The sequence below is a fragment of the Euleptes europaea genome, chromosome 8 (genome assembly GCF_029931775.1).
Source record: "Euleptes europaea isolate rEulEur1 chromosome 8, rEulEur1.hap1, whole genome shotgun sequence".
NCBI classification, from domain to species: Eukaryota; Metazoa; Chordata; class Lepidosauria; order Squamata; family Sphaerodactylidae; genus Euleptes; species Euleptes europaea.
Window position 1 is genome coordinate 77672667 of NC_079319.1, and position 22918 is coordinate 77695584.

The following is a 22918-nucleotide window of genomic DNA, read 5'->3' on the forward strand; positions in this document are numbered from 1 at the left end:
AGTCTTTTGCAGCAAAATGAAACAGAAGTCCAGCGACGTTTTAAATACTATCAGCATTTATTCCAGCGGGCTTATCTATTTAAGGTGAAATAAATGTTTATAAACTTTAAGATGCCCCTGCAGTTTTAGAAAGTTATCTCTAGTGGTGGCACACTCCTTTTCCCCCTCCCCCCCCCCTTGCCTTCAAGTCGCAGGTCACTTGTGGCAACCCTGTAAAATTTTCAAGGCAAGAGAGTTCAGAAGTGGTTTGTCATTCCCTGCCTCTGCATAAAAGAGGCTGGTAGGGGCCTCCCATCCAAATACTAACCCGAGCCCACCCTGCTTAGCTTCCAAGATGGGGCTGGTTTGGGCTATCCAGATTAGGGTGGTTTACCCTCTAAGCAGAGGTTATCAGGAGGGTCCTCATGTTTAAGAGTGTGTGTGGTAGAAGAGAGAAATTGACAATGCAAACCTGCCTGAATAGTTATTCTGGACCATTTTGTGCGTTTTGTTACCCTGCAAGCAGCCATTTGCAAAAGAAAATCGACCACCTGAAAGGATCTAGGATCCCCCCGGTGCTGGAATAAATACTGAGAAGTCTTAAAAGGCATTTTTTTCTGTGAAAGTTCCCTCCTCAGACAGAAAATATTTAGGTAGGCTGAAAGAGAACCTTTTTTGGGGGGATTGTTTCTTATTCCAAAACTCCCAAATTTGGTAGACCTCCATGGGTATCTCTTCAGAATATGACATCCACTTAGGACAGACCCTAGCGGCACCCTTTATACCTGAAATTCTCATTGGGAAGAATCAAGACATGCAGATAATCTGTGGTTATCTGCACTACCAGAAAGCCAAACATGGTTTTGTGTGGCACAACAAGGTGCTTTCTTTTTGTGGCCTGGCACTATCTGCCTTGATCTTGTATTTCGGTCAGTGGACACACCACAAAATTGTTATCTGTCTTGGCTGACTTTGTCTGAGGTAGCTTCACAAATTTACAGTCTCCTAATCAGCTATCAGATGGGAGAATTAATTCAGATATAAAGGCTGCACAGGTTTGTCTTGAAGATCTGATGTTTTGAATGACATAACAAATGTTTGCTAACCTATTTAGGCTTAAAGCCAGTTAGTTTATTTTTGTTTCCTTTACTAGATAATCCTAAACACTGTCTGTGTGTGTGTGTAAAGTGCCTTCAAGTCGCAGCCGACTTATGGCGACCCCTTTTTGGGGTTTTCATGGCAAGTGACTAACGGAGGTGGTTTGCCAGTGCCTTCCTCTGCACAGCAACCCTGGTCTTCCTTGGGGGTCTCCCATCCGAATACTAACCAGGGCTGACCCTGCTTAGCTTCTGAGATCTGACGAGATCAGGCTAGCCTGGGCCATCCAGGTCAGGGCCAAACACTGTCTAATCCCATTGATTTCACTGGACATAGGATCTGTGAATGCACATTCGTTTTGCTTGAAGATCTTGAGTATACACTGTCACTTCAGAAATCTAACATACTGCTGAATCACAGGGATTCTTCTTTTAAAAATAAAATAAAACAAGTAGATCGTGAAACACCAGCAGTCTGTTAAATCCTGGGCTTAACTGGAAAGGATCCAGTTACTAGTTCATGGGAATAGTAGAAAAGAGCAAGAGTCCAGTAGCACCTTAAAGACTAACAAAAATATTTTCTGGCAGGGTAGGAGCTTTCGTGAGCCACAGCTCCCTTCTTCAGATACAGCTAGTTACATTCAGATACATTCTAGCTGTATCTGAAGAAGGGAGCTGTGGCTCACGAAAGCTCCTACCCTGCCAGAAAATATTTTTGTTAGTCTTTAAGGTGCTACTGGACTCTTGCTCTTTTCTACTACTGCAGACAGACTAACACGGCTACCCACTGTAATTTATTGGTTCTTGTAGGTTATCCGGGCTGTGTGACCGTGGTCACAGTCACACAGCCAGGATAACCTACAAGAACCAATGAAGTCTGACCATGAAAGCCTTTGACAATACACTAATTTAGTTCATGGGAGTTTGCAGCAGACTACGGGGTTGCAAGTTTAAACTTAACACCACAGCACAGCAGCCTCACCTACCCAGGTCGGAAGAAAGGCCGGATATTCATTTTTTAAAAAAATGAGCAAGAGCTTGGCAGCTTTTCTCACGGGGACTTCCCTGCAAGAAGGGAGGGTTGCCTGAAAGGCTGGGAGCCGCTCAGAGCTTCCTGCGAGGCGGAAATGGATGGGCTGGGAAGGGAATTCCCTCCTCCTGTAGGACTTTTTCTTTTTCTTAGTTTCACTTCTGCCCTTCCTCGCTAAGCCGGCGAGGAAACCAGGAAACCCCCTCGGTGACCCCTCCTTCCCTCCCTCCCTCCCTCCGCCGAGCCCCGCCCCTTCTCCGAGGCAGAGGGGGAAGGGGGCGGGGCCCGGGAGACCCGATGACGTCACCGGGCCCCGCTTCCTGCAATAGAAAGTGAGGGAAGGTAAAAGAGCCCCCCTCCCTTTTCTCTCTCTCTCTCTCTCTCTCTCCCCCTCCCCCCCTTTTGCCAGGCTCCCTTCCCCACCCCCACCTCAGTGGCCGGGGGGGAAGGGGGGAAGCAGAGGCGCTTTCCTCAGAGGGAGATTTGCCCCCCCCCAGCACATGGGGGCCTCCTCGCGTGGGCTGCCCCATCGAGCCCTCTTGTGACCCCCCCCTCCCCTGGACTCCTTTCCCCTCCCTCCTTTGACACTGCCCCTCCCCCACCTTCCGCCTGGGGCACGCCCCTCCCCCTTCAGCCAGAGCCTCCCCCCCTCCCCCATGTGTTCCTCTCACACGCCCCCTTTCCCTCAGCTTTGGGAGGCGGGAGAGATATTTGGGGGAGGGGTGCAACTGCGGGGGGGGGGCAGGGCTTCTGGGGAGGGGGCTGTGGGAGGTTGGAGGGGCGTGTGGGGGGCCGCGGGGAAAGGGGGCGGGGGAGGGAGAGGAGTGGCTGCAAGGTGGGGGGGGGGAGAAAGACTTCCTGGTGGGTGTTTTCGGCCCACCCCGCCTTCCCCCCCCCCGGTGCCCAGAGGCCAGGAAGACCCGGGTGGGGGGGAGGGGCGCGGGGGGGCTTTGGCCCCAAGCGGTGCCTTCTGGCCGCGCTCGCAAAGGGCTTCTCCCACCCCATTGCTGCCCCTGTGAGACAGTGAGACAGCAAGGTAGACTTCCCCTGGCTATGGAAGAGCCGCCGGTTTTGCAATTTGCAACCCTCTCTTTTCCTTTCTGTAAACGTCTTGAAATGTGTTAGGGCAGCCAGGGAATAGCTTGTTGCTGGGCAGGGTATCTCTGTGGGTCTGTGTGCTAGTCATTGGGGCAAGAGTCGTGGGGGTTACAGTGAACCGTAACAAGAACTGGCTGAAACTGTTACTATGCTCTATTTCCCCCCACGAACCCCTGCTTACCGCTACAGCAGCAATGGGCTGCAGGCGGGAGTAGGTCTGCAGAGGGTGGGTGGCTGGCTGGCTTCCTCTGCGTGTGGAGGGGAAGTAGCGAGGGCAATGTGTGCGTGTGTTAACTTGTGCGGGGCTAGGGATCTTGCAAACCACCGCAGCAAACATTGCTGTGCAGTTTTCCAAGTGGATACGTACAGGGTTGAGAGCGGGCGGTCGCTTTTGGCGTGGCCAAAGGAAAGCGCCCAACTTGGCACGCGGGCTGCAACGCCTCTCTCTCTCTGGGTGTGTAAAGTGCCATCAAGTCGCAGCCGACTTACGGCGACCCCTTTATGGGGTTTTCAAGGCAAGAGACTAACAGAGGTGGTTTGCCAGTGCCTTCCTCTGCACAGCAACCCTGGCCTTCCTCAGTGGTCTCCCATCCAAATACTAACCAGGGCTGACCCTGCTTGGCTTCTGAGATCTGACGAGATCAGGCTAGCCTGGCCCATCCAGGTCAGGGCTTGAAAAGGTATACATGTAAATAATACAAAAAGAAAAGACTACCACACAAAGAAACACAAAACAGGAGAGAGAGGGAAGGTTCGACAAACAGACTCACATATACGCACAAACAAGTTTAGGGAACATTTTCTTTTAAAAAAAATCCAAAGTATTTTATGTTTAGAATTGACCCAGTCTGGGATTCCAGTTCCTCTTGATTTGCCACCCTCTTTGTGAAAACCTGGTCAATATATTGACAATGCACAACAGTGGCCTGTAGACATTTAGCTGTGGAAGCAATTTATTCTCAAAACGTGTCATAGACACATTTGAGATTTCTAAGGTCATTCAAGGCTTATTGGCAACTCTCTTCCTAACAACTTACATGTGTGTGTGTGTATGTGTGAAGTGATGTCAAGTCGCAGCCGACTTATGGCGACCCCTTTTGGGAGGTTTTCATGGCAAGGGGCTAGCAGAGGTGGCTTGCCAGGGCCTCCCTCTGCACAGCAACCCTGGTCTCCCTTGGCGGTCTCCCATCCAAACACTAACCCGGGCTGACCCTGCTTAGCTTCTGAGATCTGACGAGGCTAGCCCGGGCCATGCAGGTCAGGGCTGCACCGTCTCTAGGGTGCCGATTCTCTGCAGCCTCCTGACCCTGGGCCAGCGACCCCAGGCCCCCAGCAGGAGTCCTGGGCATCTCAACTGGGGTTGAGGTGACCCCCCCCCCACTCCGGCCCTCTCGTGCGTTTGGGTCGCCTACCTGGGTGCATCTGGACATGCCCGGGAAGAGTGGCGGCGAGAGAGAGAGGGTGGGTGGGGGGATCTGGAGTGGAGGCTGCTGTGTGTGTGTGTGTGTGCGCGCGCGCTATGAGGTTGTAGTGAAGTATTGGGGGGGGGGGAGGCCCTGCTGAGGCAGAGGAGGATGCTGGGGAGGGGGGTTTAGCGCCGGGTCATGTTTGTGTTGGAGGTTGTCAAGTGGAGGAGGATCCCAGACGCTGTGCTTCCCAGCTGCTGCCGCGGCGGCTGCTCCCTCCTTGACGCCACTGCCGCCGCCATCAGCGAAGAGCAGCAGCCTGGGCTGCCTACTGAGCAGGTTTGATTGGGGGGGGGGGCGATCCGGGAAAAGGGGGGGGGAGCTCGTAGGCGCGCGCACACACAGTGCAAACATCCCCCCCCCCGGCCTGCCCTCGCCGAGCCCTTTGCTGCATGCCCCGGACACAGCAGTCTCCCTTGATCAAGGCTGCTCCCGGGGGAGCAGGGGAGGATTGGGGGTGGGGGGGCTGCCCAATGGCAAGGGCCGGGAAGAAGCCCCTGCCCGCCTTGTGGGCTTGCGCCTGGGCGAGCTTTGCATTGGCGTGTGCACGCTCCTGTTTACTCCTCTGCTTCCCGCAGCAGCAGCTGCGTGCGTTTGTGTTTTTCTCGGGCGCTTCCAGGTAGGCTTCCGCGCCTGGGCTTTGCTACGTTTTGGGGAAGGAGCGAAAGAGGCATCCCGCTGCGCGCGCGCCCTCCCTCTCCCCCCCCCTTCCCTCCTCCCTGGGGCCGGTCTCGGTTTGCACTCGTTCCCCTCCACCTCCTGGCATGTGTGCTGTGCTTTGTTCAGCGCAGCGTTGCAGAGGGGTTTTCCCAAGCTCCTCCCTCCTTATTCATTCATATTTTTTTTTCCCCCTTTGCAACTCAACTGTGCACAGAGCTGCCCGTCGTCATTGCGTCTCTCTCATTTCCATCTTTGACGATATTTTGTTAATGACAACCGGGTCCTCTCTCCCTCCTCTCCCTGAAATAAGGGGGGGGGGATGGAGCTCTCTGATCTTTGCAAATTTGTTCGCCTGACGCCCATTAGATGTTTCCTCGGAGTATAGAAACGGGGGTGGGGGGGAATCCTACTGGTGGCCAGCGGAAGTACTACTCTAAAAGTGTAAATATTATGTAATGTGCTTCTTGTATGTTGCATCCAAACGTCCCTGATTTTGTTTTATTTTTTTAAGCATTACCCGTATAAGCCAGTTTTCACTCTCAGTTGCTGAATTTGTAGGCATCCAGTACATGGCTTGATTGACCTATGCCTCTGAGAGTGAAATCTTCTCGTAACCCCAGAGGGGGTTAGTCTTTTGCAGCAAAAGTAAACAGGAGTCTTGTGGCACTGTCAAGGATATTTCAACATAACCTTTTATTGACTACAGTCAATAAATGCAGTGAGTGGATCTTCAGTATTCTGCTGTCTTATGCTGGCGATATTTAAAAAAAAACAGTAGGGTAAAGGAGCTATGAAATGCAGGAAGTACAGGGTGAAATATAAAAATGTGAAATTCATATAACAAAAAGTACTGTAGTTGTACTAAACTAATTTAAGTTAATATGTAGGTTTTGCTAAAATAGTTAACAGTGAGAATCCAAGTTTTTGGGGTGGGGGGAGTGAAAATTCTTCATGAATCCCATTTTCACGCTGGAGTCTCTCTTTGAAGTTCTCTTGTTGAAAGATGGTGAATTTCAGGTCAGTAGTGATGTCCTGGGAGACTGAAATATTCTCCTGCCGGTTTCTAAATATTGCAATCTTTTAATGTCAGACTTGTGACCATTCTTTGCAAAGCGACTTTCCTGTTTTTCCTACATAAGGAGCACAGGCAATTGTTGACACGTGACAGTATATAATAAACTGGAGGATGAGCCCAAACGGATGTCCTGTAAAGGTCTGGATTCCGCGCTTGCCTTCTAAGCAGAACATGAAACTTCAAAAATAATTCCACAGTAAAAAATGACACTTCATTAAAAAGTAATGAGCTCAAGAGACTGTAATGTATATCTAGAGATGTATTGCATAGTGAATGAAAGATGACAATTGGAAGTTAGGATAGTGTGTCCTTATTAGGGAACAGGCTGATGCATGTAATTATTTAATTATGTTCTGAAAGTGACATATTGTTCAAACTGATAAGTGTTCTTTGAAACACTCATAATTTCTCTTAACCTGGAAAATTGCTCATTATGATAACCTATAAGCAGTGTCCCCTTGGTTTCTTTGACTGTATTGCCCAGAACTCAAGACAGGCAGCCTAAAAACCCACACACCAATGCTCCTGTGGTCCGTTGCTGGGTCCCTGTTCACATATGGGCACAGTTAGAGATGAGATGTATTGACGCAGGACACTCGTTTAAGTGAGAAATATGTGTGCTACCAAGCACACTTAAAGCAATGTGATGAATAAATTGTAGTTTGTAATAGCTTGGTGTGGTAGTCTATATGTTCTTTCTAGGGTTGCCACATTTATCTGATAGGCTTTAACAAGTCTGTAATGTGCAGATGTTCTACAGTTATCTCATATCTCCGTGCTGGGAAAAGTGACTCCTGCCGGATATCTCCCTCATGCTGGTGATAAAGGAACCCTGCTAGGAAAAAAATAGTGACAGGTCTCAGCCTGGGCTGTAACTCAGGCTTGTGTCGATGCGGATCCTGGTCCAGTGGTCAACAGTCTGCTGGGCCGGGTCAGCAGTCTAGGAAGTATCCATCTTACACCCTGAAGAACAGAGTGCAGAATTGCATACTGGGCTAGGTAGATAACTAATTTGATTTTAATATGAAATTGCCCATTATTTCCACTGTAGTCAATCTCTAGTTCATAGGACATTTTATTACACAACATGTGGCCTCTCTCTGAGCTTCCCGGGTACATCTGGTTGACAGCTGGATCTGATGGTCTTTTGGTTTGACCCACAAGGCAGTTCTTGTGTTCTTAGCATGAATACTTGTAATTAGTGGTATTAAATTTGGAATACAAAAGATCCGGTGAGAGCTAAAACAAAGTGCTTTCAGATTATAGTGAGAGTGTGCTGTCCTCTGCCAATAGGTTCATTTAGATGTGGGCTGCAACATTAGGACTACTTCGTTTATTACTCAGAGTTTGCTCACTGGATTTTTCTGAATAATTGATTTCAGTAAAGCTGGGCTAGCATATTGCAAAGTTGCAACTCTGATTCAGTTGTAATGTATGCTGTGGGGAGGGGCTTGGTAATTTATAAAAAAACATGTTAAGCAATAATTACGAAACTATGTCACTGTTTCACTTTTAAGCCTGACTTTGTAAACCTTACTGAGAGCTCTAGAAACAAATTGGGATTTTAAATTGTGCTGTTTGAACTCAAGAGGATGGAGTAGCACATTTTCCATGCAAAATATACCACCAAACATAGCTGGATAACATAGGTCCACCTAGTTCCGAATTGTTACATTCATAAATGACATGGCACTTATAGGTTTGTTGCTTGTGACCATATCTAATTCCCCCCTTTTTTCCCCTCCTACAGTATGTGGATTAACTGACCTCACTGGCATGTTTATGGAGCTGTTTCTGGTCTGTTCTCCATTGCTGGAAAATTACGTATGACTGGATGAGAATGCCTCGAACAAAACAAATAAATCCTAGAAATCTGAGAGGTAAGAAAGAAGTTCTGTTATGGGAGGGCAACAGAAGTTTTCTTGCTAGGTATAGCAATTTGAATTCAAAATTGAATGAAATTTGTACCATTTTTGAAATTGTACCGTTGTTGAGCTAACTGTTGGAAGTGCCCATCAGTTCCCTTATCGCATAGAAATTGTCAGGCATGACGGAGAGTTCTTTAATGGGACCCAAAATTGTTCAGATACTTCTTGTTCTTTGAGACTAGCATGACAGCTAGACTTGTAATCCCTATAAAAATTCCCACAGTTAGAGCCATACAAATTAGAGAGAAGATTTAATAGTGGGAATTCTTATGCTATTTTACATTTAGCAGTGTAATACAAACTGCCCCCCTCTCTCTTAAACATCTCACCTCCTGAGCTTGCAAGAGGCCTTCTTTCCAATTGTATTTCATATGTAAGGATGAAAAAAGACTAGCACGCATTCAGTGACCGTGGCTTCTTTCCACTCAGGCTTATCTTTCCCTCTCAGCAAGTGTGCTCATTTTCTGTCTCCCGCCCCCTCCCTGCTGTCCCCATAAACTTTCAGGTGGCTTGTAAAAGTTTCTCTTGGTTTAAAAAGTGTTTGCAGCTTGGTAAAGGGAGCTGCCAAAGACGCGGCAGGCAGGGAAACTGGGATGTTCTGATTCTGTTTTTATCAGTTGTGGTGAAGGGGTTTGCTGATGGTGTTTTGGGTTTTAATTACCAGGTTGTTTTTTTAACAGCCTTAAAGATGACTTTTTGTACACAATCCCTTGAAAATTGTTCTGTTTAAGGGGTTATGGTGTCAATGAGGATGAAATTTATAAGTTGTGTTTTTTTAAAAAAGATTATTATAAGACAGAAATTGATGTGGGCATATATTAGAAATTCAGTAGACAGGCTAAACTGGCTTAAATTTTTCAGGATGCAAGCTTTAATAAAGCTTTTTCGTCATTTGAAATAGCTTTCTGGTATTTTCAAGACCTGCCCAGTTTTCAAGAAAACTACAGTAAAGTAAAATGAAAAAAAAAAATCAAAGATGATATTCCAAGTACCAGCAAAATATTTATTTTATAAGTCTGTATTCAGCAGTGGTAGGTGCATGTGTGTGTTTGATTTTTATTACTGGGTTGCTATTTATTTATTTTTAAATAATTGTATCCTGTCCTTTCTCTGAAATGTTCATTCCAGCCAACAAAAGAATACCCAATGATAAGGTTAACAACAATAAATACACAATTAAAAAGTCTTGATAATAGTCACATGCCACTTAATCCATCCTAAGAAAAACCGAAAGGGCCCACTCTATAGTAAACAGCCACAGCTGTCCCTTGGGCAGAGTGAATTGGGGCAACTGCTCAGGTCCTGCACTTCCCAACGAAACTGCCAATCATATGAGCAGCACCCATTTTATCAGCAGTGATGGCTTGGGGCTGAAAGTGAGCTCAGGGTTATTTTATCCTCAAGCTGCTGCTGAAGAACCCACTGCCCAGGTGATCAGCAGTGAAAAGCTTATGAGGCTTCAGAGAGTTTGGGCGAGCTTGTCGTGGGTCCACCCCGTCTTTAGCCACCAGCGCTGATAACACTGACTTATACCTCTTTTGGAAGGTCAGTGGCAAAGAAGCTCTTCTTACCAGGGGTTTCAGCCAAGGAGGCAGAGTAGGATCATATCCTATCCTGCTGTGCTAGGGGAACTGGAAGCGTTAGCCAGTTAGAAGAACGCAAGGGATGAAGGTGTTCAGGTAGAAGTGATCCTTTAGATATGTTCACCCTAGATTAAAACCTTTGCCGCATATTCCTCTTTCTCCTGATTTTCTCGGTGGCCGATCCACAAGTGTTGGAATTGGTTTGGGCATGGTTGGGGCACATGTCTTCCTCCCTGTGTATTTTTACAGTTGTGAAGTCAGTTTATTTTCTTCTACATGTGCCTTCAGTCATGAGGGGTTTTCAAAGGAAGGTGCTAACATCATCGGTGGTAGCATCAGCCACCCTTGATAGCATGTAACTCTTGTTTAGATGTGTGGCACTGACTGGATAGATGGATTAGTTGCACATGCAGCTCTTTGTGAGGGCTTGATTTAAATAAGTGAATTTTACAAAACAAACTAGAGAGTTTTTTCTACAGAGCCTTTCTTCTGTATTTCCTGATAATTTTTATTAATAGTCAGAATCTATTACTACATTTAATAGTCAGAATCTGTTACTACATTTATACAACTGTCATTAACTAAATTAACCGAAGAATCTTTAGTGTAAATTTGAGCCCAGACTTAATCATTCAGGTTTATAGTCTGATTCTAAACATTTGCCCCTGTTAATCCAAATGCTATGTAAAACTACATACTACTAAGTAGCATCGTATCTGATTTTACATAGCATTTTATGGGCATCTTATTTTGGTTTCTATTGTGTTTTGTATTTTTTCAAGAAGTTGTAGCTTCCCCTGAGTACTAAGGATAGAGCAGGGGAACATATATTCTCAGTTGCATGTTATAGTTGCAGAAGGATCACTAATCTTGGTCAGGGATTGAGGCAGGTTATTTGTCTTCAGATCTGTCTGCAGCCATGTGGCTAGAAGTTACAACATTTTGGCACTTATTATTTTTGTTTAAGGAAGCTGGCATTCACAGAGTTTTAACAAGACCTGTTGGTCTGTCCAAAATATCAGTGCTGAAACGTCTTCAGTGCGAGGTTAACAATAGCATTGGCTAAGGAATGGGAATGTGGTGCAGTGTGGTGTAGTGGTTAGAGTTTTGTACAAGAATCTGGAAGGCCCGGGCTCAAATCCCCTATCTGTAGTGGAGCTGACTCGGTGACCTTGAGCCAGTCACACACCTTCAGTATAACATACCTCACAGGATACCTGACGGATGTTAATGAGGATAAAATGGAGAAGAAGAGAATTATGTAAGCCATTTTGGGTCCCCACTAGAGAGAGAAGCAGGGTATAAATGAAGTAAATAAATAAAAATTCCCTGTGTTGTCAATGGAACACCATAAAATGGATGATCTTGTGCAAAGGCCTTGGGAAACATTTCAACTTCACACATAGGTAGCATTAAAACATTTCAGCACCAGCCTTGCACATGGTTTAATAAATACTTCTAAATTTGCTTATAATTTTAATGCCGTTTTATTTACTTCATTGATGCTCTACCTTTTTCTCCGATGAGGACTCAAAACAGCTTACAGCATACTGCACTCCTCCATTTTATTCTCACAACATGGGGGTTACTCAAGTCCACATTACTAGAGGCTCAGCTAGCTTGTATACCGCAGGTCAGGAAAGGTAGTAATAAGTCCAAGTGGTCACCACCATGGCTAACGGGTAAGGTGAAGGAAGCAATTAGAGAAAAAAAATCTTCCTTCAGAGACTGGAAGGTTTGCCCAAACGAGGCGAACAGAAGCAAACACAAACTTGCACAAAGGAAATGCAAGCAGATCATTAGAGATGCAAAAAAAGATTTTGAGGGGCTTATTGCTAAACACATCAAAACAAACAATAAGAAATTCTTTAAGTATATTAGGAGTAGGAAACCAGCTAGGGAAGCGGTTGGACCATTGGATGACAATGGGAGTAAAGGAACTCTAAATGAATTCTTCTCATCTGTCTTCACTGTTAAAGATACAGGGCAGATTCCTTCTCCTGAACAGAGATTTTGGAGAGGGGAAAATGAGGAACTGAGGCAAATAGTGGTAACAAGGCAGGAAGTCCTAGAACGTCTAGACAAACTGCAAACTAACAAGTCACAGGGACCAGACGGTATTCATCCTAGAGTTCTTCAAGAACTCAAATGGGAAATTGCTGAACTTCTAACAAAGATATGTAATCTGTCCCTTCGATCAGCCTCTGTACCAGAGGACTGGAGAATGGCCAATGTGACACCCATTTATAAAAAAGGTTCCAGGGGGGACCCAGGAAATTACAGGCCAGTTAGCTTAACGTCTGTTTCGGGTAAATTAGTGGAAAGCATTATTAAAGATAGAATTGTCAAGCATATAGAAGGGCAAGGTCTGCTGGGCAAAACCCAACATGGCTTCTGTAAGGGTAGGTCCTGTCTCACTAACCTATTAGAGTTTTTTGAAAGTGTCAATAAGCATATGGACAGGAATGAGCCTGTGGATATTGTGTATTTGGATTTCCAAAAAGCTTTTGACAAAGTCCCCCACCAAAGACTGCTAAGCAAACATCATAGTCATGGGATAAGAGTACAAGTCCTCTTATGGATTGAGAGCTGGCTGAAAAATAGGAAGCAGAGGGTAGGAATCAGTGGTCAGTTCTCACAATGGCAGGATGTGAGCAGTGGGGTGCCTCAGGGATCTTTGTTGGGACCGGTGCTTTTCAACCTGTTCATCAATGACCTGGAGTTGGGGTTAAACAGTGAAGTAGCCAAGTTTGCAGATGACACCAAATTATTTAGGGTGGTTAAAACAAAATCGGACTGTGAAGAGCTCCAGAAGGATCTCTGCATACTGGAAGAATGGACATTAAAATGGCAAATGAGATTCAATGTGAGTAAGTGTAAAGTGATGCATATTGGGGCAAAAAATCCCAAGTTCACATATACACTGATGGGATCTGTGCTGGCAGTGAAAGACCAAGAAAGGGATCTTGGGGTGGTAGTGGATAGCTCCATGAAGATGTCAACCCAGTGTGCGGCTGCTGTAAAAAAGGCAAGTTCTATGCTGGCCTTAATTAGACGAGGAATAGAAAATAAAACTGCTGATATCATACTGCCCTTGTACAAATCTGTGGTGAGACCACACTTGGAATACTGTGTACAGTTCTGGTCACCACACCTAAAAAAGGATATTACAGAGCTTGAGAAGGTACAGAAAAGAGCAACCAAAATGTTTAGGGGACTAGAGCAACTGTCCTATGGGGAGCTGTTAGGACGCTTAGGGCTGTTTAGCTTGGAAAGAAGGCGGCTAAGGGGAGACATGATAGAGGTCTATAAAATTATGCATGGTTTGGAGAGAGTGGACAGGGAGAAGTTTTTCTCCCTCTCTCATATTACTAGAACACGGGGTCATCTGCTGAAGTTGGAGGGTGAGAGATTCAAAATAGATAAAAGGAAGTATTTTTTCACACAACGCATAGTTAAATTGTGGAACTCCCTGCCCCAGGATGTGGTGATGGCTGCCAGCTTGGAGGGCTTTAAGAGGGAAGTGGACATGTTCATGGAGGAGAGGGGTATTCATGGCTATTAGTTTGAATGGATACTAGTCATGCTGCATACCTATTCTCTCTAGTATCAGAGGAGCATGCCTATTATTTTGGGTGCGGTGGAACACAGGCAGGATGGTGCTGCTGCAGTCGTCTTGTTTGTGGCTTCCTAGAGGCTCCTGGTTGGCCACTGTGTGAACAGACTGCTGGACATGATGGGCCTTGGTCTGATCCAGCAGGGCCTTTCTTATTTTCTTAACAACCCTGTGATGTAGGTTAGGCGGATAGTGTATGACTGGCCCAAAGTCACCCAGCGAGCTTCGATGACGGAGTAGAGATTCGTACCTGGGTCTCCCAGATTCTAGTCTGAAACTCTAACCACTACATCATGCTGGCCACAACAGATAAAGTCCAGTAGTGTTCCTAAAAATGCTTTCTGAATGTTGATAAAGCACCAAACTAAAATATGCTATCCAGAAACTTCCCTGAAGTTGAAGCTTAGCATTTAATAAGATTCTAACCTATTGCATCCCAATTTCTTCATTTCATGTACACCAGAGTGTTCTGCAGGAATTGAGTCTGCCAAGTAAAACATGCAGCTTCCCATATCTTCTGGTTTCTGAGTCCTTCGTCAATGGTCTACCTCTTAGCCTTAGTTCCCCACAAATAAAATGGAAGAAATCATGTCCTGTCTTTCACTACTGTTGTTGTAAAGGTTAATAAAGTGTTAAAACATACTTGGATTCCTGCATGCATTGTTCTTCTGGAGTCTGTACTTCATGGCACAGGAATTACAACCTAAGTCTTTTCTCTTGGGCTCTTGTAGGCTTATTTTTCTTTGGTATGCTAAAGAAAATATATTTTGAGTATTGGCATTTCTGTGATGAAGCCATTTAGGCCAATTATGTAAATATCCTACTACTCAAAACATTAACTTGCCTTTGAATGTGGTGGAAATATCTACTTGGGGCTTGTTAGAACTCTTGCATGTAAGACTCTTTTGTTGTCAGTTTTTCCACTGAGGACAGTGTTTCCGCTTTAATTGGCAGTTTCTTCCCCCCTTCAGTGGGAAAACACTAGACCAACTAGAGGAGAGCAAATTTACCACTAATATCTCTGCTCTGTCTTCAGATTTTCCATTTGTACTTAGTAGAATATTAAGTGCCTAATTGTGCAGTCCTAGGCATATTTACTCTGAAGCCAGTCTGACTGGTTGCAGTAAGACATTTTTTTGTAACTACATAGGATTGCAACCCAAGTCCAGTATTTGCTGACAGTTCTCATAGCAGTAAATCTTGCAGTATTTTTCGTTCACTGTTTGTCTGGTTGAAACTGCTGAGCTAAGGATATCCAACTTCAAATATTTCTGGTTCCTAAAATACAATGTTGGTAAATAAGGAAAGCCTTTATACTGGATAGCTATTGTCAGTTGTCCTTGCCTCCACCTTTCCCTCCCTTCTTTTCTCTATGATTCTGTACACTTGTCAGGTATGCAGGGGGTTGGACTAGGTGGCCTGTGTGGCCCCTTCCAACTCCATCAAATTAAAGACTACTTCATCTGGGGAGGGGCCAGATTCACAGAGACCATGAAGTCCGGGGACAGAAGAAAGTGCTCCCCCAAGACATAATGGCAATAAAGGAGGGCAGAAGTTTTTCCCTTACCTGGCATTTGCCAGGTAAGAAGTGGTGCCTCACATGCTATATTTGGCCTGCAGATACCTTGGGGTATCTGCCGCATCATAACTAAGTGATCACATCTAAGTGATAGCATATCCCATTGACCACTGTAGCGGCTCTGAGATCCTCTCATTTTACAAGAGTCTGAAGTGTGTGTAGGTCTCATGTACTTTTTGGTACAATCCTAAGCAGAGTTATACCCTTCGAAGTCCATTTATTTCAGTAAACTTGGAAGGGTGTAACTCTGTTTAGGATTGCACCGTTTGTGCCGTAGATAGATAGCATAACAAAGGATAGGTGTGCCATTTTAAATCTGGGTGGGGCTCAGAGTCAAATAAAGGGGTACCCCTTCTCTATTACCTTACATGAGGCATGCCATTTCCTAGACTAAATGCACTGCTTCTAGCTCAATCATCCCTTTCTGCAGGGAAGCCTGTGGTGGCTTGAGAAATCCTGTGGAGGATCATCAGTGGCACCTATTGCCAGAGAAACTGGCAAAAATATATTAACAGCAGTAATGGGAAATGTTGGTACTGTGAAGAAGATGTACTTGCTTCTACCATATGTGGTGGAAATGTCTTAAGACATCTGCTTTTGGGGAAATAATGTCAAATGGTTTATCTAGGGGCTTTGGTTGTAACATTTAATGCTCTGCGGAATTACTGCTCTTGAATCCTAAGTCATATTGTGTTTGGTTACTGATTAGTTTTTTGCTCTCCATTGGAAGAAGTCTTCAACTTCAGGGGAAAATGCATGGTTGGAAAAGCTTATTTTGTATGATTACACTAACTTTTCTTCTAAGATCTAAAGATTTAGAGAATGTATTTGGATACAAATGATTTATTGTATGGAAAACTTTAATGAATATTGGAATCCAATTTAAGGTGGCTATTTGTAGAGATATAGAAATGTTTTTTTAAATTATGGGCTTTTTTGCAAGCATAGTTGGAATGTGACCTTTGTATATTATGGCATATAAATAAAAAAAATCCTTTGGAAGATGGTGGATCCTTGTTTGCATGTTAGCTGTTGATGTCTGAACTTTTTTGTCTAATAGAGTCCCCCCCTCTTTTGGGGGTCACTTGTTAAAAAGCCAATGACCTTTTACAAATTAATTTTTAGTTATTCTGGTCACCACAAAACCAAAAGGATGGGAGGGGGAGACGGATATCATATTGGTGTCTTGACATGGGCATGGCCCCTTCCATATTGTTTTTAAGTATGCCTAAGAGCTGTTAACCGAAAGGTTGATGATGTCCTGACCCGGATAGCCCCTGGTTAGCCTGAGCCCGTCAGATCTCAGAAGCTAAGCAGGGTTGGCCCTGGCTAGTATTTGGATGAGAAACCTCCAAGGAATACTAGGATCATGATGCGGAGGCAGGCAGTGGCAAACCACTTCTGAAGCCTCTTGCCTTGAAAACCCTACCGGGTCGCCGTAAGTCAGCTGTAACTTAAAACCCTTGTTGTTCTAATCATAAAACCAGAAAGGCTTTTGTAACAATCCGACTCCAATATAAGTGTGTTTCAGTGCTGGAGCGAACATACTGCTGAACATCTTGATGCAGCCCCATCTGTGCTTGCAATGGATCAGGTCTAGGAGGCTGTATTGCAAAATCTGTGTCTGTAGGAAAATATTTAGCACCATTAAAATCAATATTTTTCTTTCCAGTGTTGACATATGTATACTGTTCATAGAGCCCTTTCAGGCTAGATCTGAGGACCCAGTACAGTGAGTGGATGAACAGTAAAGAGGAGGAGAAAAGCCAGAGGAGAATCATATATCTGTTTTGCCTGTTTTGGTAATGATACTAACCTCAGTTGGAAGGATAGAATTTAGAGCAGGGGTGTCAAACATATGGCTGTGGGCCAGATTCTGCCCCTTGAGATCTCTTACCCGGCCCGCGAGCCAGCCGAGGCAGCCACCCCCCCCTTGATCTGGGCTGGCGAGGCATGGCCCAGCAGGACCAAAGGACATTTATGTCATATCCGGCTCTTGTAACAAATGAGTTTGACACCCCTGATTTAGAGGCATGGTGCGAACCTGCAATCCACAATATTTTTATGAAACGATTCTCTAGGGGCTAGGTGTGGACCTTGGATATTTTTATAGTACATTTCTCTTGCAAAGTGCTCCAAGTATTTAATGTGATGTAATATATACAATAGTTTGATAAAGCAGAGGGGTTACCGCACTTGTATTCCCAGTGATGTATTAAGAGTTTGAAAACGTTATAAAAAATACTGTTCGCACTTTCTATGTATTCCCACCGATGTATTAAGAGTTTGAAAACGTTATAAAAAATACTGTTCACACTTTGTTTGGCCCCTTTAGCTGTGAAGACGTCTTCCAACCATTTATAAGCCGTGGTATCCAAAAACCCTTTTAAAGCGATGTTTTTTATAACATTTTCAAACACTTAATACATCGCTGGGAATACAAAGTGCGGTAACCCCCCAGGTCAATGTCATCCTCACCGTTTCACTGGTTTGGGGTGGTGAGTGACAGCTGCTTGTCTGTAGTTGATGATTAGATGGCTGAAGTTAGTTCAGGAATCCTGTGCATGTTTATTTGGAAGCAAGTCCCATTGAGCTCAAGTGTGCATAAGATATTCAGCCTTTAAACTGCGTATTTCAGTTTATTGCAGGCTTTTAACCATTATCTGGCACCAATTCCTGTAGCCATATTGAAGATTTTCCTAGTCTAGATACTTTTATACAAAGCTTTGAAGGTTCCTCCTCACACAGAATTGTTTGCGCTCGATGCTATTCATTTTGTTCTGTAGATTTTCACATTCCCGGTGGGCTTTTTTTCCCATTCAAAGGCCGAGGGTTAGATGAATATCAGAATAACTTTAAAGTGTCAATGGTACGGCTTTTAGAGGAGATTGCTAGATTCATAGATGCTTTCTAGGTGGAAATATATATTTCATTTAATGCAAATGCTCAGTATTTTCAGATTGTAAAATTAGGCTTCTGCTACAAGCGATTGGTCAGAATAGTTGTGTTCATAACTCCCATTTCTCTTGCTCTTCCCTTCACTTTGTATGTGTCATGCTAAAATATGTGTAGATCCTAATTACTAAAGTGTGTTGCTTATGGAAAATCTTGCACCCAAAGTAATAGTTTGGACTCCCTAATAGATTGTTGTTTTGTGTGAAATTTTCAAATGGAAGTGTGTATGGGTATGGAAGTTATATTTATAAGAGAATATCTCTACGTTGCATATAACTTTTCTTGCATATAATTCTATTTTCCAGAATTTTTGTCATGAAACTAGGCATACTGCTAGACTTTCAGGAACACTGGGGAAAGAGTTAAATTGCATTCAGAAAATTTTAACAGGACTATTTCTTTTTGTGGTTCATGCCCCATGAGAATCATAAAGACTTTGTTGGTAGTGAAGCAGGAGAAATAATGAGTAACACTTTCCCTGAGAGTTGGAAAAGTACATTCTAACACTGAGAATAAATTTAAATTTCCTAAGTAACTTGCTGACTAATAATTTTTAATGATATTTTAGAGAGAAACTTGGAAAATTTAAAGAGAAACTGGCCAAAACATTTTTTTTTTGGCTAGGGTTTGAAGAAGTACATTATGTCCTCTTCTCAGTTTTGCTGGAGAGAATCTGTGAGCATATATCAATTTTAGTGGGCACCAAGGAAAGCGCTGAAAAGGGGACTTCAGTTGCCAAACAAGTAGTTCTAAAATAGTCCCTTTGAAGTCAGTAAGTGGCTACCAGTAAAGTCCTAAGTAGAGTTATACCCTTCTAAGGCTCTTGAAATCTGTGGGCTTAGGAGGATGTAACTCTCAGCCAGCATTGTGTAGTGGTTAAGAGTGGCAGACTCTGATCTGGAGAACTGGGTTCTGTTTCCCCACTCCTCCACAGGAAGCCTGCTGGGTGAACTTGGGCCAGACACAGTTCCCTCAGAACTCTCTCAGCTTATGTCCCATGGCCATGGCAAATCACCTCTGAACATCTCTTGCCTTGAAAACCCTACCGGATCACCATAAGTCAGCTGTGACTTGACGGCAGAATCACACACACACAACTCTGTTTACGATTGTACCATAAGTGTGTGAATGCAGAAGTTTGTGATTTTAATCTGACTTCATCAACATCAACAACAAAAACTCACTAGAACAGCCAGCCTGGTGTAGGGGTTAAAATGTCAGACTAAGATCTGAGAGGCTGTGGTTTGTCCCCACTCTGCCATGGAAGTTTGCTGGCTGACTTTGGGCCACTCGCTTTCTCTCAGCCTAAGCTACCTCAGAGGGTTGTTGTGAGGATACAGTGGAGGAAGGGTGAATGCTGTAAGCCACTTTGGGTCTCTGTTATGGAGAAAAGTGAGGTGTAAATAAACTTTTATAGCCTTCCTTGACTTGGTGCAGCAGAAATGCTTGGTGCTGTCCTCCAGTTACGTCCTCCAATTATGCAGCTTTCATTGGCTCCCCTCAGAAAAGAAGTCCTTGAAAGAGTCCAGAGGAACATGCTGTGTAAAGATACATTGGCAGCATGAGAAAATACTACATTTTAAAAATTAAGCAGATTTTTTGTTTTTATCCTGTCCTTCCAGATAACTTCATCTACAGCTTAACAGCCCTGCAATGTAAGTGAGTCCCTGGCCCAAGTTAATCCAGTGGGTTTTGTGGCCAGAGGTTTGAACCCTGGTTTCCCCAATCTGTAGAAGACCTCTACACTAGTTCTCATTGTTCCAAGATGTAGTTGCAATACACTAATATGCATTGTTCCCACAAAGTTTGACTATGTATACAACTCTGAATAATGTGGTTTGACAGGTTGTTGCTAATGATAGACTTTTGCTTCTGCGGTACAAACCAAAGTTTGCTTAGACAGTATCTAAAGCCTTGGCAAATGAGACAGGGCTGCCAAGAGCCACCATGGGCCCCCGGACAAAAATTCCATCTGCACCCGCCCATGACCCTTATCCAAAACAAATATTTAAAACATCACTTGGCTTTCTGTTACTGTGAATAGAATAATAATAATAAACCCCATTGAATTAAGTGCGACATTGGTCTCTCTCAAACAGTACTAAACCGCAATGCTAACCTGAAACAAAAAACAACAACTCCAGAGTCACGGGATGCTTAATGGGGGAAGAAAAATTGGGGAGATGTGAGATGTCAGTTTCATCATCCAGGGATGGGAGGCAGACGAGCCAAGGCTCAAGATGGAGTTATCTTCCTGCACTAAATATAGGAAGAAATTCTAGTTCCTGGATGCTGAAATCCAACTAGCTGCAGCTCTTTCTTCCCATCACCTCTTTTCCTTCTTTTGCCTGTTAAAGAGGATAAAACAAAGTAGGAGAGCAGAGGCAGATTGGACAATGGAAATTACCCTGGAAATAATTTCCAGAGTGGCCCAGTCCATGCTACTAATCAGGTTGAAGGTACAAAGTGGATCAAAGGGTACATAATTGGTGGATCAAAGGGTACATAATTGACTAGCTCTTTTGGGAGCAATCCTAAGCAAGTATCCTTAGAAGTAAGTCCCACTTTATTCAATGGGCCTTATCCCCAGTTTTCTCTTTCCCTTTCATATGAGCTTTTAAAAATTTAACATATAATATTAATTAATTACAAGGTATAGTTCCATAGCATGCATTTTAATGGAATTACAGCTGGCTTTCTTTTTTACCAATAAAGATTTTTCCACGTATGTAGTAATATCTGCACTTAGAATTCACTTAATGAATCTGACTTTCTGGTTATTCAGATTGGGCTAGTTAGAGCTCTCTGAGTCCCTTTACAGGGTGTCTGTCGTGGGGAAGGGGAAGTGATTGTGAGCCAGTTTGATTCTTCCTTAATTGGTAGAGAAAGTCAGCATATAAAAACCAACTCTTCTTCTTTGTTCAAAGATCTCACTATGACTAAGGCTGCAGTCTTTGGGGGTGGGGGGGAATCTCCTTAGCGGCCGGCGCAATTGTGCGCCGGCGTAGGTGCCACTTTTCATATGATAAAGAGGCACCCATGCTGCCAGCGCAGCCACTTAGTGAACTCAGAAGAGAACGGGCGCGCCGGTGTGAGGGAGGTGTTCCTGGGGGCGGAGGTGCCTTTGGGCAGCTACCTAACCCTGGTTGCCCTTGAGCTGTGGCGGGGCTGTGCCACCTTTTTTGGTGGCGCAGCCTCGCTGTTTTCAATGGGGCATTTCCCCCTATTTTTCCTTTTTAAATTTTTAACCCCCCCTTTCTCCCCTTCGTGGTGGATATAACTCCCCACCCACACACACACACTTTGGGAATGGGCTGTACAAGTTTGTTTTCGGCATGGGGTGAGTTCTGAAAGAAAAATATTTCTGGGCATGCATAGAATGCTGTCACCTTAACATTAACAAAGTAAAACTGCAGTCTTCTTTCTCCCTGCACTCTTCAGTAATTCAGTAGCATACTTAAAGATGCAGAGAAAGCAATGGGATCACTGAATAATATTTTAAAGTGTGTGTGTGAAAAATATTTGTGTGAAAAAATAAAAAAAATTTGAAAAAGAAATGTGTGAAAAAATAAGTGTGTGAAAAGAAAAATATTTCTGGGCATGCATAGAATGCTGTTACCTTAACATTAACAAAGTAAAACTGCAGTCTTCTTTCTCCCTGCACTTTTCAGTAATTCAGTAGCATACTTAAAGATGTAGAGAAAGCAATGGGATCACTGAATAATATTTTAAAGTGTGTATGTGTGTGGGGGGATCAGTAATTCACTACTTTCACTACTTTCATAGATATTTGGGAACTGCTAACTTCACACAGAGGTTTTTCTGTTCTACTAATTATATTTTAACTCTCCAGCCAGTGTAGGGATCAGAACAATAAAGCTTGGGGTGGGGGGGCGGGAGAGAAAAACACAGAATAATTCGTTGGTGGGGGGAGAGAAAAATGAAGGCACACCAGATTGATTGATAGGCTTAAGAACATCTCATGGATAGGCAGATATTTGCACCAGCCTCATGGTTTGAAAAGTTTGTTGCCACGAAGAAATTTCTTTAAAAATCTCTGCTAAAAAGGGCAGCAAACGGCACCAACTAGGAAGAGCTTCTTTCTGTTGGATCTGCCTTGCCTGTGCCCCTAGCGGATGCAGTGCAAAACTGGCCTAAAAGTATAATAATCTGAAATTCATTTGTGGAATGCAGGATGACTCCAGCTTCACTGTACCTCCAAGCTGTCTTGGGCTCCGGGAATTTTGTACCCCTAATCCTCCCCATCGGTGGTTCTGGGAAGACCCTGTTGGGAGTGCCCCAATCCCTCCTCTCTGGCACCAATATTCCTTGCTACTAAATAGCCAAAGAGCATCATTTTGCCAAGAAATACTGTTGAATTCAGCCCTCTTTTGCTAAGAGACCATTTTGTTCTGGAGGATAATTGATGTTTTTATCTCCTGTCTTCTTGCTTTTTATTCTATTCAGTAGTTTTCTTGTTGGGTCTTGATATTATGCTTTTTATAGGCTGCTGTTTTGCTTATTGGTCTCTGTATTACCACTCTCCTTATGAACTGTTCTGTGAATACCTTAAGTTCTGCTGTTTTAACAGTGTAACCTTTTTACTGTTAAAACTTTTATCTTTGTTTATCTTATTGTTCATCATCTTGTGTGCAGTTGTTATTGACAGGCAGAATACAGATTTCTCAATCTTAATGAAATAAATTTTAGATTGGCTTATCACATTTGGCTGGTCTACCCCAGCAAGATCCATTTTGTGCTGGAACAAGACAATCCAGGTTTGGGGCCTGGTGTGAAATGGGTCTGGACTGCAAAACAGACATTATATAGTGCTAGTACATACATGCGTGTT

General features: G+C 44.0%; 1 protein-coding gene across 2 annotated transcripts in view; it reads left to right on the forward strand.

Annotated features, from left to right (window-relative positions):
* Window positions 1-2361: 2361 nt before the first annotated feature.
* The window catches only part of HIVEP1 (HIVEP zinc finger 1), a 124027-nt gene continuing 103470 nt past the window's right edge, over window positions 2362-22918 (forward strand). The window contains exons 1-2 of one of the 2 annotated variants that reach the window (XM_056854204.1): window positions 2362-2438; window positions 8156-8285. In XM_056854204.1, coding sequence (XP_056710182.1) covers window positions 8240-8285 — 46 coding nt within the window. In that variant the 5' untranslated portion in view covers window positions 2362-2438; window positions 8156-8239. Of the gene's footprint in view, window positions 2449-8155; window positions 8286-22918 lie in introns of both variants that reach the window. The other variant, XM_056854205.1, reaches the window with a different exon arrangement.